A 15,992-nucleotide genomic window follows, 5' to 3' on the forward strand; every position below is an offset into this window, starting at 1 on the left:
TTGGTTTTTCCTCCATTACAAGTGAATATATAGCAGAAAGATTTCCTTTTTTTTTTTAATTTATTTATTCATTTGACACAGAGAGAGACAGCGAGAGAGGGAACACAAGCAAGAGGGAGTGGGAGAGGGAGAAGCAGGCTCCCCACTGAGCAGGGAGCCCGATGTGGGGCTTGACCCCAGGACCCTGGGATCATGACCCAAGCCAAAGCAGACGCCCAACGACTGAGCCACCCTAGCAGGAAGATTTCTTGCTAAAAAGCTAAAATGCGCTGACTCCGTCTTCTGTACTTTAGCGATGCCCTTGAAACCTTGCAAAGTATTATCCAGTGATTTAGAGTAACAACTGAGATAAACGATCACTTTCAAAGAGGAATTAAAGTCCTGAGTGTTCTGTAGGGAAGTCCTATTTTAGAAGAGCCCCTCGGACAGTATTTTCATCTGAGTGAATTTTGAGAGGTTCTTTTGAGGGTGGAAGAGCAAGGAGGGAATGTACTTTTCTTTGTCAATATCTCATCTCGCTCATGTCTCTCCATTTGGTTGACTTTATGCACAGTCTTGTTTCATCTTTCCCTATTAGGCTGTTTGTGGGGAAATTCTTTATCCTGACGTGTGGCTGTGAACATGTTACTTAATTTAGTGTGAGGCTGACTTCAGATCTGTACCCTGCTCGCTCCTCCTCATCCGTTTTGTGTGGGGCTGAAGGTCTCACAGTGGAAAATGCTAAGCTGCAGTCCATGGGAAGCCTTCATGTTATAAATATGCCTCATAGCAATGTTTTATTTAGTCCATTTGCAAGAATTTAATTTGAAGTAAATAATTCACGCTGGCCTAAGATTCCAAGGTACAGATGTTTGCCCTGCTGCTGGGACCAGCTGAGGCTTCATCTGCTTATAGGCTGCTTTTCTGCTGGTTTTCCCTCATTTCTCACATGTGTGGAGCCCCACTTATTGCTTCTTACGGTGATATTGTTGCAAGGTCTCCATAATTAGACACGGGCATCCAAGGCAAGTCAGTATTTTCTTTTTTTTATGAGTAGAAACCATTTCAGCTTTCCTCCTGGGGAGTCCTTTTGAGTCTCTGAAGTCATTCACAAATACGGTAAAGTCTAATTTTGCTCCACAAGAAAAAAAGAGAGAGAGAGAATATTGCTCTTTTCCTATCCATGGATTCCACCCTCCCCCAAGCTTTGCTGCCCTCCGCTTATTTCTTTCCCATCATTTGCAGTAGCAGATGGCTTTATGCAAATCACGCAGTTATTTTGGTCAGAGTCAAAATCACCTGGCATTAAGAGCAATTTCTAGATGAGGGAAACTGCTGTGTGTGTTTGAAAATGCACCCAGAGCTGGAGGGCACACCATCTCGTTGGAATCTGTGTTTCTGGCAGAGAAGACTGCGGCCCTCCAAGGATGCCCCCCCAACTTGCTCCGTGTATTTCTGTAGGTCCACCTAGCCAGTGAAAGATGGCAGAAAAAGATATTTTCGATGACTGTTTATTAGCCATCTTTAATAATCTCATCACGTACATGTACACAGGAGATATGCCACCCTGGCATCATATGGCCAGTTTTAAAAAAGAGGCCAGCAATATTCGTCACTGCAGTTTTTGTCTTTCTTTTACTAAAAATTACGATTTTTTTTTTTTGCCTAATTTTCTTTGGTAACCTCTTTGAAGTAATTCCTGTAAAATTGGGCGTTTTTCCTCTTCCCTTCAACTCTCTAAACTTCTTTGCATTGACAAAACAATCCATCTTCTAGAGTGGCTCTTGCAGGATTGCTGTGAGGGTTTTTTTTTTTTTTCTTCTTCCTTTTATCTTTTTCTCCAATAGTTTTTACCATCTTCTTCCTTGAGATGAGATAGTGTGAAGTGAACAGCCAGAAAATGAGGGAAAGCCTTGATCAATTAGCCTTAAACGATCAGCTGATTTCCTAATTCTGAGATAAATGATGGAGCTCTGTGGCTCAAATGTCACGCGGTTTCCTTTCCAGACATGTCTCAACAGATAACGGATCATGCCTGTCCTTCCCTTCTCATTCCCCTGCAATCTCCGTCTTTTACCTTGCTGCTGTGAGACACCCCCCCCACCGACCCCTCTCCGTCTGGTGTAGATGCATGAGGCTTACCGGATGAAGGAGTCAGTCACTGTGAAGTACTTTGAAGGACAGATAGAAAGTGTAATTGTGGGCTCCTTGATTCCTTTGCTATTGTTGTTCCATGTGAGAGGTCCCCTGCGTCTGTGCTGCTCGCTGAAAGCATGAAAGTCTAATAGTAGTAACAACCCCCTTAAATGTAGTGCTCATTGTGTGCCAGGAACGGTGTGCTTGGCGCTTAGTATGAACATTACGTGGTATACAAATGAACCCAGCAGACTTAGTGTCTCTCATGTATTTTTCAGGTTGAAAATTGGTGTCCTCATTTACCTTGGAGAGCAAAAAATCCCTATGAAGAAGCCGATCATAATTCATGGGTGAGTGATTTTTGGAAACTAGGCTTGTGATTTGGTTCTCATGCCGAGGGATACCTGCGGAGTCAGCTAGACATGCCCGCTGTAACCTGAAATCATGGTAAACTGAAGAACCTCTTTCTGCAGGCCTGTGGAAATGTGGGTGATCGAATCAGTTAACCGGTAGTGTCTGTTTCTCGAGCGATTCTCTGGGGGTTCCTGAGTGATAGGCTCCTGAGAGGAATGAGACCTGGTGCCAGATGCGGGGCACTCAGTGATCTCATAAGGGTGACAGGTGAAAATCATGACCACACCCAAGTAAAAGCTGAACTACAGGCCGATGGAAGTGAGTGAGAAAGCAGTCATCTCAGCCTGCAGGGGTTAGGAGAGGTTGCAAAGAGATGATGACATTGGAGCTGAATTTCAAATGATGAGTGAGTTCACAGTAGATGAAGGAGAGGAAGGTGTGTCTGATGTGCGGGGCGGGAAAGGTGCTTGTACCAGAGTTTGGCGTTTTCAGGGAGTAGAGCACAGTTCAGTGGACAAGGCCATAGGGTGTTGGATGAGCTTTGGTGGAAGATGAGATGGGAAAGATCAGTAGGGACTGTGAAAGGTTTTCTGTGCCACACTAAAAGCTTATGTCTTTGTTCTTCAGACCAAGGGTCAGCAGACTTTTTCTATAAAAGGCCAGATAGTGAATATTTTCATCTTTCCAGGCTGTAAGGTCTCTGTTGGAACTGCTCAGTTCTGATCTTGAGTGCAAAGGGCAGCCATAGACAGGATGTAAATGAGCAGGTGTGGCCATGTTCCCACGGAACTTTCTATACCAAAACTGGTAGCGTGATCTGGCCCCCCAGCCACAATGTGCTGACCCATGCTGTAGGCCATGGGAATCTTGGGAGAAGGTTGGGTCAAGAAGGGATCAGATGAGTGTTGAGAACAAAGTGCGTGACTGCTGAGGGATGAAGTTAGCATGTTCTAGATGTTACGAGAAATAAATAGGAGTGCAACTATTTTTCTGTTATTCCAATCACTGGTTGTACCCAGCTACATTAGAAAAATGTTCTTCCTGGCTTTTAAATTACTCTGGCCTGAGTCTTAAATTTTATTCAGCTATGGTAGGAAAATGGTATTCCTGGCTTTTAAATTCCTTACAAAATAATGAACTTTTGTTTGTTTGAGATTGGGACAAAACTAGAAGATGAGCATTTATTTCCCTGCTTAACTTTGTGGGCAGACGAAAGCTTTCTGGCAACCTACACATTGCCAAGCAGCCTGTTAAGAATTGACTTTACTTTTTCCAGGAGTCTGCTGCCTTGCAGTAGATCCAAGTGGCAATAAATTCCGGGTGCAGAAAATTTCAAGGTACATTGAGCATACTCATTGTAAAAAAAAAAAAAAAAATGCATTTAAATGTAACTCGGGGCTTTGCAATGACTGTGCTGGGCCTTTCTCAATTTCTCATTTTTTAATGATGTCCCATACAACAGATCAGCAGTCAGGGGCCTTTAATTTGTAATCCTGGGGCCTTGAAGTAAAGCTGTACAGCAGACAAGCCTCACTTTTGAAGCCCTGCATTTAATTGACTAGCTCTTTCAAGTTTTCAAATGTCACATCATGACAGCCATTATGGCTTCTGACTTTTTATCTTCTGTTCATTTTTATTAAATTTCTGTTTCTAGGCGGAGATTCGTACAGATTTTAATATTCTCTACAGCATGATGAAAAAGCATGAAGAATTCCGGTGGATGAGACTCCGGATCCGGCGAATGGCTGATGCGTGGATCCAGGCAATCAAGTCCCTGGCAGAAAAGCAGAATCTTGAAAAGAGAAAGCGGAAGAAAGTGAGTCTCTGATGAATTCAGTTCAGTTAGATGCCAGTTTTCTTTTAAAATTCGATTTTGCTTGGAAACAAGACTAAGAGAAATGTCATGTCTCAAATGATATTCCCTCAGGGTGAATCTGCTCAGTCTCTAGTACAGCCTTTTTTGGGCTTTCCTTTCCCCAATTACAGTAATCCTGCTTAGCAGGGACCAGCACAATGTTTCTTGGGTGAAGCCAAGCCCAGTATCTGCCTGTGAGATTTTCCTTTGAACTATCCTGACTGTCCCCGTGGCATCAGGAAACTTAACCCTCTTGGCTTTACCCAGATACAACCTTGGAGAATTTGTTGTTATATCATCTTGGCAATCTCCTGGTTGTGGTATTTGTCAGTTCTGGGCTTTGGGCAACTGGTGCGTTCCATTGCTGCTATGTTGAGTTGGTGCTTCTGCTTCTGTTCTTGAGGGAGAGATAACGATCAATTAAACCGGGGCCAATTTGTCTGAAGTTCCTGAGGATTTGCTTAGAAAACCTCCGGGCATAACCCTGAACATAAAAGATTTTATAGCCTGTAGTTATAGGTTAAATGGCTTTGGCTTTAGATTAACTCTCCGGATGACAAACAACAGAGCAAATGAAGCGATCTCTACTCCCTGCATCTAAAAATTAATTAAAAATGACTTTGGTGCTCCTAATTTGACTAATCTGATATCCTCAAGAAAAGGAAATAGGGATGATGAACTTGCAGAACCCCAAGTGACAGTTTAGTGGTTCCATTCTGCTAAATCCCTTGAATTTATGAGACAGTAGGTCCAAACGTTCAGGCCCCAGATAGTCCTCTGTAGAAGAGAATCAGGTCAAAAATCCAGGTGTGCTGTAAGAACTAGAGTATTTTTACATAATCCTATGCAATAATCTCTAGGACATATTGACCTATATATAGGTCAATAAATAGTAGGAGAACAGTGAACATTATTTTTAAAAGGACGAGATAATTTTATATACCTATATACCTATGTGTATACATAAAGATATGTGCATGTACACACACACGATGTGTATATAATATACATATATGCTTGATATTTTTTTAAATGGATAAACCATGAAATTAAAGGAGATGGATAGTGGAGCTGTTTGCATAACATTGTGCATGCACTTAATGCCACTGTACACTTAAAAATGGCTAAAATATTAAATTTTATGTTAACATCTATCGTACCACAATAAAAAGAATCAAATTTGCGGAAAGAGGGAGGCAACAGGAGTAGAAACTAGACTTAACTAAATATATCTTTCTCTGTAGATTTGATACTAGAATCACTTGACATAGTATAAAACAAAATTGAATTATGAAAAAAAGTATCTAAAAATTACAAAGAAGATAAGACCTGAGCTGACTCTGTACCCACTTTTACAGCAAACACACAAAGAAGGACTGTTCTTAGTGACTAGAACACAGCCAGTTCAGCATTTCTGATGGTGTATCACAAAGGACAAAAAAACAAAATACCTTAAGAGAAGTTTTACTGAGTTTTACGAAGTTTACACGTAGTAGGTGGTGGTGTCGATACTCTCATTCTGAATCCTTTCTGCATATTGGAATAAAGCTAAGCACTTATGTTAGTATCCTGGAGAAGTGGGATTTTCCATGTGGGAGAGAGGAAATAACATATGTAAGATGGATAATGTTATGCAAAGCTACTGTAATCCTGAGTTTGAATGGGAAGTACCAGTGTGAATTTATGATTGGTTTTATCCTGGAGGAGAGGTAAATTTCCAGCTTCGTCCACTGAAAAGGGCTACAGACAGTGATTAACTAGAGTCCCCTTACGCACCAGAACTTGATCTTTAGATGCCATTTCCACTAAATGGTATAAGAGGTTCTTGGAAAAATCGTTGGTTAAGGTCTGAGACAGAAGTTGTACGTGATGACCCGGGAACATCTGTCATACTAGAGAGCAAAGAAACTCTCAAAGACTACTAGAATTGTGTCAGAAGAACTTAGAAGCCAACTTGAATGGCCTCCCATTGGCAAGATGGGACAATTTAATAATCTGTAAGGATAATAACTACAGCTTATTGAAACGCATCTAATATACTTCTATCCATGATTTTATAATGATACCTTTAAAAAGCCTCGTTGATGGTCATTAGAGTATGCTAACAAATCTGTTATTTTAAAAACTAATAAAGGGCAAGAGTCAAATATTTCCCGGGCTTTTTCTATGTAAACCGTACTTCAGCAGAGCCAAATAGTTGATGGGGGGGTGGTAGTTCTCTTTATCGAAGCATTCCAGATAATAAAGGCAGAAGGAATAATAAAGTATCACCATTTTGCAACCCCTAATGGATGAGTGCATCTAGTTAGTGATCATCAGTAGCTGCTAACATCACCAGAGAGCCCAGACGTTCCCACTAGTGGAAGCACACAGTACCACCGATGAAGTAGTGTTGCCAAAAACATCAAATATGAATTGAATCATGCCTGCAGATCTAATTACTAATTTACTATAAATACAAGGGGTGGAAGAATCTGTTGTATAATCAGCAAAAGCCAAAGTGTGAGAGACTCTACTGGAAATACAACCTAGTCTGTTTGACAGATAAATTAAAACTCTCCCCACCCCCAAAGGATGGAGTTAAAGAAGCCTGAGAAATAAATGAGACAATTATAGTTTATGCACTTTATTTGACTTCTGACTTGAACAACTGTGCTTGAAAAAAGGAACAGTTGAGGAAGTGTAAACACTAACTGGATATTGAATGATATTAAGGAATTAATAGCTATTTTAGGGGTGATAGTGGTGTTGTGGTTATGCTTTTTAACTGAAGGTTTGTTTCTTTGAGAGATACAAACTGAAGGATTTGCAGTTGAAAGGATATGATCTCTAAGATTTGCTTCAACAAAAGCTAGAGGGGTTGGGAGAAAATGAGGGGTGTACATTAAGATCCTGAGTTAATAATTGTGAAATTTATATGATGAGTACATTGGAGTTGACTGCATTATCGTGTCTGATTTTGGCTATGTTTGGAATTTTTTACGTTAAAACCTTAAAAATGTTCCAGCTGTGGGGAAAAAACAATATTGTTAAATGATAATTTTATTGCCCTGGCTTATTCTCCTTTAATTCTGATTTCCCAAATGTTATCCTGCTTTTTAAAAACAGATTATCCATATATCATGTTCATAGCCATAAAAGGGGCAGTAGTGACTTTATTTCCTTCCATTTCTTTGCACCTTTTAGAAAAATCTTACGCCATGTTGAGGTTTCATTAGAACATAAACATCACTTTAGAATTGGTTGATTGCTTTTGGTGTGTTACTATGGAGTTTGTACTTGGTTCAGTGGGAATCAATATATGCCTCTCCTTTGTTTTTGTTTTTGTTTTTTTCAGGTCCTCGTTCACCTGGGACTCCTGACTAAGGAATCTGGATTTAAGATAGCAGAGACAGCTTTCAGTGGTGGCCCTCTTGGTGAATTAGTTCAGTGGAGTGATTTAATTACATCTCTGTACTTACTGGGCCATGACATTAGGATTTCAGCTTCACTGGCTGAGCTCAAGGAGTAAGGAGATTACTTTTCAATTTTAAAATCAGAATACAAAAAAGAAATTGTAAACTCTGAAAGCCCTCTATTAGTGTGTAATTTCTTGTGGAGGAAAATGCAAGTGATAATTCACTAAACAGGAGATAAGAAGATTATTTTCAGGAGCTAAATACATACACTGTGAAAAGGGTAATATGTTTTCATTGTAGATGCAGGCTCCAGAGGCTTCATAAATGAATGCCAGAAAATTCAAACTAAGGAGCTTATTCTTTGCTATTACAGGTGCTTCCAACATGTGCAGCACAAAACATTATTGACTTTCCTAATTCCCTGTCTCTTGCTGAAATGCATACCATTCCCTACTCAACTTCAAGCCTTCCAAATCTTAAAACAGGGCAGGTTCCTGTTTATAATTTAATTTGGATAGAATGAGTTTCTTGAAAGCCCTGATCCAATCCTCTTTTCAGTAAAGCCAACTTTCCGGTCTGAGTCTGTTAACTCTACCTGGCTTTTCTAGTTCCCTGAAACATTCTTCTGGCTCTAGCCCTCTCTTAATCTCTTATAGGTTGACACAGCTGGCTAGGCAGGAATGCTTTGCACCCCTTCACTCCTTTTGGATAATTGCCCATGGAGACTTTCTTCCCAGCAGCCAAGTTACCATGTTGCAGTATGAAATACCTCGAGTGAACATTCTAGAGATGGAAGGGTGTTTAAAACAAAATATGCCCCCCCACTTCTACTTTATTGTCCATGACATTGATGCCTAGAGAGGTCACTTGTGTTAGGGGCCAAGGTCCACACACCTGAGGAGTGGCACTGTTGAGATGAAAGCGGTAATACCAACTGTGATTTTTAAAATGATTTCTATATGCTAAAACTGTGATCAGGGCATTAGTTACAACAGGAGCGTCAGCATTTAGGATAACCACAGTATTGATGACGACTATTAGCAGCTAACATTTGTTGAGCACCTACTGTGCATCGGATACTGAGCATTTTACGTACTATTTACACAAACATGGAAGTAAGTGCTGTTGCTTTCTGCATTTTAACGACGAGGAAACTGAGTTGTTTAAGAACACATGGAAAACACTTGAGAGCCAGGATTAGAGCTAAGCCTGTCTGACCTCAAAGCCTGTGTTCTTGACCACTGTACTAAATTGCTCCTTTTGGATCTAGATAAACCCAAGGTCTTCTGAACCCCTAAACACTACCCATGTCCCTTCAGCATGCTGCCTCCTGCTTGCTTTAAAACACATTGTGTACATGGCCTGTGAAGTTGAGGCATCCATACATTCAGTAGTCATTCACTGCTTTTGGGGCACTGGTTCTTGGTATGGGGTATACAGAGATGACCAGCATGTGTTCAAGGAAATGCCAGTCCTTTGGTAATTACAACTAATACATTGCATAATAATTACACTAATTGCAATGTGATTAGTACTAATTGAGGCATGGATGCTATAACGTAAGCCAAGAGAGTACAGAAACAGTGACTATTGCTCACCATGGGGTATGTGGCACCTAGAATAGTGCCTAGCACCCAGTGGGTGCTTGTGACTAGTTACCGAGGAAACCAGTGAAGGGATGAATCAAGGAATGGGTGAGTGGGTGAATAAAGGGAAAGCTGTGCGAAACTCTAAGGACAGGTTCTCCCCAGGGAGGTCAGAAAGGCGTACGAAAGGACTACCAGGCAGAGACTTAATTTGTTGGTCAAGAAGTCTATGGAGTGCTTTAAGCATTGGTCACAGAACCAGATGTGTTTTATTTAAGAAGATAATTATGGAAGCCACACAGAGCAGTGGTTCCTGAAGATGCCTGCACATCAGAGTCACCTGGGGATCCTTGGGGCCTCCCAGTGCCCACACCATATGCCAGACTAATTAAATCACAGCCTTTGGGGATAGGACCCAGGCATGAGTATCTCGATGCCTCCAGATAACTCCAGTGGGCAGACAAGTTTGGGAACCGCTGAAGACAGGGTTGACCAGGAGTCCGCACACGGTGGCAACCATGGGCCAGGTGCAGTCTTCTGGTGTGTTTGTCACGAAACTCCCACGGGAACACAGCACACCCATTGTGGATGGATTGCCTAGGACTGCTTTTGTTCTCCAAGGGCAGAGTTGCGTGCTTGAGACGGGGGACGTGTGGCCTGCAAAGGCAAAAGTATTTACTCTCTGGCCCTATGTAGAAATACTGTCAAAATCTTGGGAAGAAACTGGTTATACAGAGCCTGGTAATTTCAGAGGGCCAGATGAGAGGAGGAGGAGGAAGGTACCTGAAGGAGCGGCAGTACCGCGCCACAGAGCAGAGTCCTGCTTCTAGGACGCGTCCTTCGAAGTAGGGTGGCCAGAATTTGGTGAGGGATGGTTATGGGGGGTGGGCAGGGATAAAAGGCATCAGTGAGGACCGATTTCTGGGTGTGAGCGGCAGTGTGGTTCGGTGAGCAGTTTTTACTCCCGCACTTGAAGTTGGCGTATGACCAAGTATGTCAGCTCTCTCTGGGTGCAAGGGTGGGTTTGTATGGATGGGTAAGGAGATGGGTAGATAGAAGGAAGGGTAACAAAAAATTATAAACCACAGTGCCGGTTATGTAATAGAGTCTAGTCAGAAGGAAAAAATTGACAGAAAAAATTAGGAAACAGCACAAGACAGTATAGAAGTTTATATTGTAGTAGCTAGAAATTGAAGACCTTTAGGAAGTCAGTGGGGGCTGGAGTAAGGAGAACAGGTTCTGTGGGGGAAAGCAATAGCCACTGTGTATCTGGGATACATGAGGCACTTTTCTTTTTAATACCTCATTTAAACACCTGAAGAATCCCTGACACGTTGCTTTCTTATTATCTTTTCTGTCACAAATCCTGTTTTGTGGGTAGGTCGGGTTTTGTTTGTTTGTTTGTTTATTTGTTTCTCATGAGGAGGAAAGACCAGAAAGGTTAGTGACGTCTAAGATCTCATGGCTGCTAGTGGAGCCAGATAGTAGAGACAGATTCAGACCCAGCTCTTCCTTGGTTTCAAAGTGTGTTTGTGTGTGTGTGTGCATGCGTGCCACCATTTACTTTTGCCAGAATCTGAATCAGGGCTCTAGATAGGCCCTGATTGGTGGGCAGAATTTGGATAGGCAGCAGATTGGGATAGACCATGCCATCCTCCCTGACAACATCCTTGGGATGTTTGTTTGCCTATTAATGTTGCTAAGTGTCATATCTTGAAATAAGTTCTTGTTTTTTTCCTCTCTCCTGTCCTTTTTCTAGGATAATGAAGAAGGTTGTAGGAAACCGATCTGGCTGCCCAACTGTAGGAGACAGGATTGTTGAGCTCATTTATATTGATATCGTAGGACTTGCTCAATTCAAGAAAACTCTTGGGCCATCCTGGGTTCACTACCAGTAAGTGCTACATGCTGTCCTAAAGTTAATAGAGCTTTTTTTTTTTCTTTTTTTTAAAACAGGGGGGACATGGTACAGGCAGAAAACGCTTATCAAATATTACCTTCTGCACTATGTGGAATAGGTTTCTCATTCCTAATTGAAATTCACATTCTCCCCAGTGACTTTTTACTTTCAAAGGCTATTCATTATTTTCATTGATTTCTCTTAGGAATAGACAATAAGTGTCCAGCCACCTCTTTACCTTCATTAATACTCCTCATTCCTCTCTGTATGCCTACACCAATATCATTTGTTACTGAAGTAACAATTTGGATAAAATGTGGAAAATGTCATTTCTTATACTGCTCAGGTTTGAGATGATGACTCATTTCTCTTCCCCTTTCCCTCGTGAGTTGTCATTTTTGGAAGAGAAAGCTGTGAATGCCTTGTCTGAATGCTGGGGTCTTGCACTTTTTAAGACGACCTGTGCTGAGAATGACCCAAGTGAACGCCTTTGTCATTTTGGAGAAGAACCCATTGTTCCCTCTGTGTGGGTTTGGGACCATGATTTAGTGTTTGAGATGATTTTACATGGTACACAAGCATGGCATTAAATAACAATGAATTATATAATGAAGTTTATCAATCTTTCAGATTTCCTCCAATCTTTCTAAAAAGGCTTAGTTAGATGCTCTTGTACCTCCAACACATCGTGCAATGCTTACGTGCATTTTTAACAAGCTGAGAGTAGCTGTCAGTTTCAGCCTTCAGGCAAAGTATCCAGTTTAAATTTAATAATAATTTTTAAAGAAGAGAAATATGCTATTTTTGGTTATCTTCCCCTTACTAGAGTTGGTACTGGCTTTCATTTATGGCCTCTAAAGTTTTCCAATAGATGTAAATAAACATATTTTATCTAATGGTGTCAGTGGTACATAAATTTGGTAAAAATCCTGAAGTTAGTACCAACCTGACTAGCTGATAGTAAATGTTGACCTACAGTTTGAACCAACTTCCTAAAAGAACACTTGGAAAATCTTTCAAGTAGCATGACTTAAAATCTCTTCATGTGTTTCTTTTCTGTTGCTATTGGGTAAAGAGATGTTTTGATGTGTTCCTGTAACTTGACCCAATTAGTTGAATCCTTAACAACTTGAACTAGGTCCATTTCAGATTAGTTTATAATTTCATATTATTTATTAACTTTAATCTCCAAGCCTATGTCAGATTGCAAGTCCTTTAGTAGATATTCAAAAGAAATAAAAGGTCAAGATTTTAAGATTCTCCAAAACATAGTAGGGAAAACATCATTGTCTGTAGAATTTTCTTGCAGTTTTCTTGCCAGTAGCAATATTTTTTTCTCCCTCAGCGGTGCCATGCTCAGGGACAGAAGGAAGGGATTGATTGAGGAGTCTGTGCGCTTTTCGTTTCCTTTTGGATATAGTTTCATCAAAAAGCAAAACAAAAATCTTGGTTTGAGCCAGGATAGCGCTCTACCTTCTGTATCACATTATTCCTGGTTTTTTTTGGTTTGTTTTTCCTTGAAATCTTCATACATCACAAGCCGTCACATTTGTTCTCAGTTATGTGGAAATAGCCATCTTTATTTTTGGTTAATAAGCCGTGTAAGTAAACAATCGTTTTTTGTTTTTTTTTTTTCCTTTTTAGCTACAGCATTAAAGAAGGAAAGAAAGGCAGAGCTATCATTCTCTGGCATTTAGCAAATGGCAGGCATCTGGTACAAAAGGACAGAGACATCGCGGGCATCCCTAGACTCACATATCCTCACCATTAAGAAGGGCTGTTGGGATGGAAAAATGTCCTCAGTGGTAGTGTTTTGGTCAATTAAAAAGGATGATTTCATTATTAAAATGGTCACCACCGATTGGTATTTGATTCTTTTTTTTTTTTTAAAGATTTTATTTATTCACTTGAGAGAGAGAGAGAATGAGAGAGAAAGCACATGAGATGGGGGGAGGGTCAGAGGGAGAAGCAGACTCCCTGCCGAGCAGGGAGCCCGATGCGGGACTCGATCCCGGGACTCCAGGATCATGACCTGAGCCGAAGGCAGTCGCCTAACCGACTGAGCCACCCAGGCGCCCTGGTATTTGATTCTTATTGGATGAAAAGGCACTGTCTCCAAGGAATTTTCTGGAAGGGTATAGTATCTATCCTCCCTTTAATAAATCATCGTCCATGTTAGTAATACTAGCTGGCAGGACATCAGTTAGGACTTCAGCCCTGCAGTCTTTGTGGTGTGATGAAGCTAAGATTTCATCCAGAGACCAAGCAGGTCCTCTGGAAAGTTTCTTGCCCACTTCTTTCCCTTCTGAAGATTTGACACGGTCAGGACTCTCTCAGTTCATCTTGGTTGATGGTACATGGCAGGAATTCCGTTAAATGTAAAAGTATCATCTGATCTTCCATTTAGGAGCAAAACCTTGAGTCCTGTTGATCTTGGAAACATATCTGTAAATTCTTTCCAATTTATGTAGGGACCCAAGAAATTCAGTTAAACATGTGTTCAGTGCCTTCATGCAACTAGTACACCACTCGGGACTGCAAAACCCATACCCGTTTTTCTTCCTGTGAGGTCTTTGCTGAGTATTGAGGACACACAGGAAAGTGAGGTGCAAATAGCACAAGATACACCATGTTTTACATCCAACTCCAAATTAGAAAGTAGGTCCTGGCAAGGAACTTGTCCATCTTATAGTAGTGTGGCTCAGAGCAAAGAGAATGTTCCAGAAGTCATTTGGCATGAGCACAGCGATTCCCGTTAGGAGGAGGCCAGCTGCCTTGGGCAGCAAGGCAAATATCTTTTTAAGTCATCGATCTGTTCCTGATGCTTCAGACACACAAAAGACATTAGAGGAACTGCATAAATATTAACAACACAGACCCAGTTCCAAAAACACAGCTGTAGAATGTGATTGAAGGAGGAAAACTGTAATGTTAAACCCCCTCTGCCATACACAGAGATCCGTCCCCTGCCTCTGGTTTATAAAACAAACTCAGGTCAGCTAAAAAAAAAAAAAAAAAAAATACATGATTCCCAAACTAAAGCTTACGTAGGAGGAAGTAGAATTCCAAGTTTCTCAGACGTTCCATCTTTCATGCTATAGCTTTCCGCTGGCTTGAGAAGCCCAGCATCATGTAGCATGGTATCAGAGTCCCAGCTTGCAGGCATTAGGCTCCCACCAGGCGTCTTGAATCATCAGGGTTTGTCTGAATTCTCTAAACTTAGAAGAAAACCAGCAAAACTCCAAAGTTAAAAATAAAATCACACGCCAAAGCTAGAGAGGCATATACCCTGTTAGAGTGGATTGCAACTGAGTAGAAGGAGCCAAAGCCTTCGAGACAAAGGTTTCTTAGGTCAAGGATGGCCTGTTCCTCCCTGCTGTGCTTGCACAGAGCCTGTAATCTTTGAGGCTCAGCCCCATCCCCTGGGCAGGAGCAGAGCACCCCCACCTGTCCGCGTGTGTCCCTCCCTCCCCTCCTGCTCTGCAGCAACCCTCTGCAGAACAGCCACTGTTGTCCCTACATTCTCTGAATGCTGCCATCTTTCTCAAAATATACTGATTCCAACCAGTGGCTTATTTTAAAATACAAGTTAGAGTTAGTTACAATATGGGAGGTTTTGATGTAAGTTTTTAATGCAAACTTTGATCCTAAAAATATACACATAAGTTAAGGAATGGCAATGTTTTATTAGTAAGAAAAAAGGAATGCCCCAAACTACTCAGAGACCAGAGAAAACACACACAGGTCAGTTCCTTGGCTCCCCAGCTTTCTTTATTCCTGGACTGGTCCCGTTTCTGTCCACCTTGTGGTTGACGGCTGTCAAGCTGATGATGCATTCTTGGTGCTAATTGTGAAAACTGTCACTGTGACGGGAGCATGTTCCTTGAGAGCCACGCAGGAATCCAAGCTAAGGAAGCGCCTTCTGTGGTTGGCTTGTGTTCGCTCTCGCCCTCTGTCTTCTCCCGTTCTTGTCTACGCAGAGGGTGGTGATCTCAGATGAGAAAAGCATCACACGGAAGTGGCGATTTGCTCTTGATTTTTCTGGAAAATCCAATCTGGTGTTTGCATTTTATTCTGAATCACACATTGATGTGGAAAAAAAGTTGAGAGAACGCCTTCATCGTAGTGGGGAAAGGAAGAAAGAAACTGGATCCGATACTTACAACTCACTTGCCATTATCTGATTATAAAATGCAGGCTTTAATATTTTTTTAAGATGTTATTTATTCATTTGCGATACAGAGATAGCCTGAGCAGGGGGAGAGGCAGAGGCAGAGGGAGAAGCAGACTCCCCGCTGAGCCAGGAGCCCCACGTGGGGCTCGATCCCAGGACCGTGGGACCATGACTTGAGCCGAAGGCAGTTGCTTAACCATCTGAGCCACCCAGGTGCCCCTAAAATGTGGGCTTTAATATTTATTTGCTTTTATGCTCATTGGTCCAGGAAGAGCCATTGAGAAGTATTGATGAGGTGTAACCACAGAAAACAGAGCTATTTTTATTGGCCAGGCACAAGCTAAATGTACATCAACGGTTTGAGAATCGGTGATGAATTGAAAGAATGAGTTAATTAATGTAGGAGATTTCAGCATTGATTCTTGCATTGGTTGTTTTTTTGTGTGTGTGTACTCTAAAGCAGTGATTGACAGGCTCTTTCTATAAAGGGCCATGTAGTAAATATTTTAGGCTTTGCTGGCTTATGGTCTTTCCGGCAACTATTGAAGTTCTCTGTTACTGAGTGAAAGCAGCCGTACACCCTAAGTAAACAATTAGGCGTGGCTAGGTT

General features: G+C 41.4%; 1 protein-coding gene across 4 annotated transcripts in view; it reads left to right on the top strand.

Annotated features, from left to right (window-relative positions):
* The window catches only part of MGAT5 (alpha-1,6-mannosylglycoprotein 6-beta-N-acetylglucosaminyltransferase), a 326,381-nt gene that overhangs the window by 199,955 nt on the left and 110,434 nt on the right, over positions 1–15,992 (top strand). For all 4 annotated transcript variants that reach the window (XM_027589390.2, XM_027589391.2, XM_027589393.2 and 1 more), the window contains 4 exons: positions 2,394–2,465; positions 4,124–4,285; positions 7,662–7,831; positions 11,068–11,202. In XM_027589390.2, coding sequence (XP_027445191.1) covers positions 2,394–2,465; positions 4,124–4,285; positions 7,662–7,831; positions 11,068–11,202 — 539 coding nt within the window. The remainder of the gene's footprint in view (positions 1–2,393; positions 2,466–4,123; positions 4,286–7,661; positions 7,832–11,067; positions 11,203–15,992) is intronic.

The sequence above is a fragment of the Zalophus californianus genome, chromosome 3 (genome assembly GCF_009762305.2).
Source record: "Zalophus californianus isolate mZalCal1 chromosome 3, mZalCal1.pri.v2, whole genome shotgun sequence".
NCBI classification, from domain to species: domain Eukaryota; kingdom Metazoa; phylum Chordata; class Mammalia; order Carnivora; family Otariidae; genus Zalophus; species Zalophus californianus.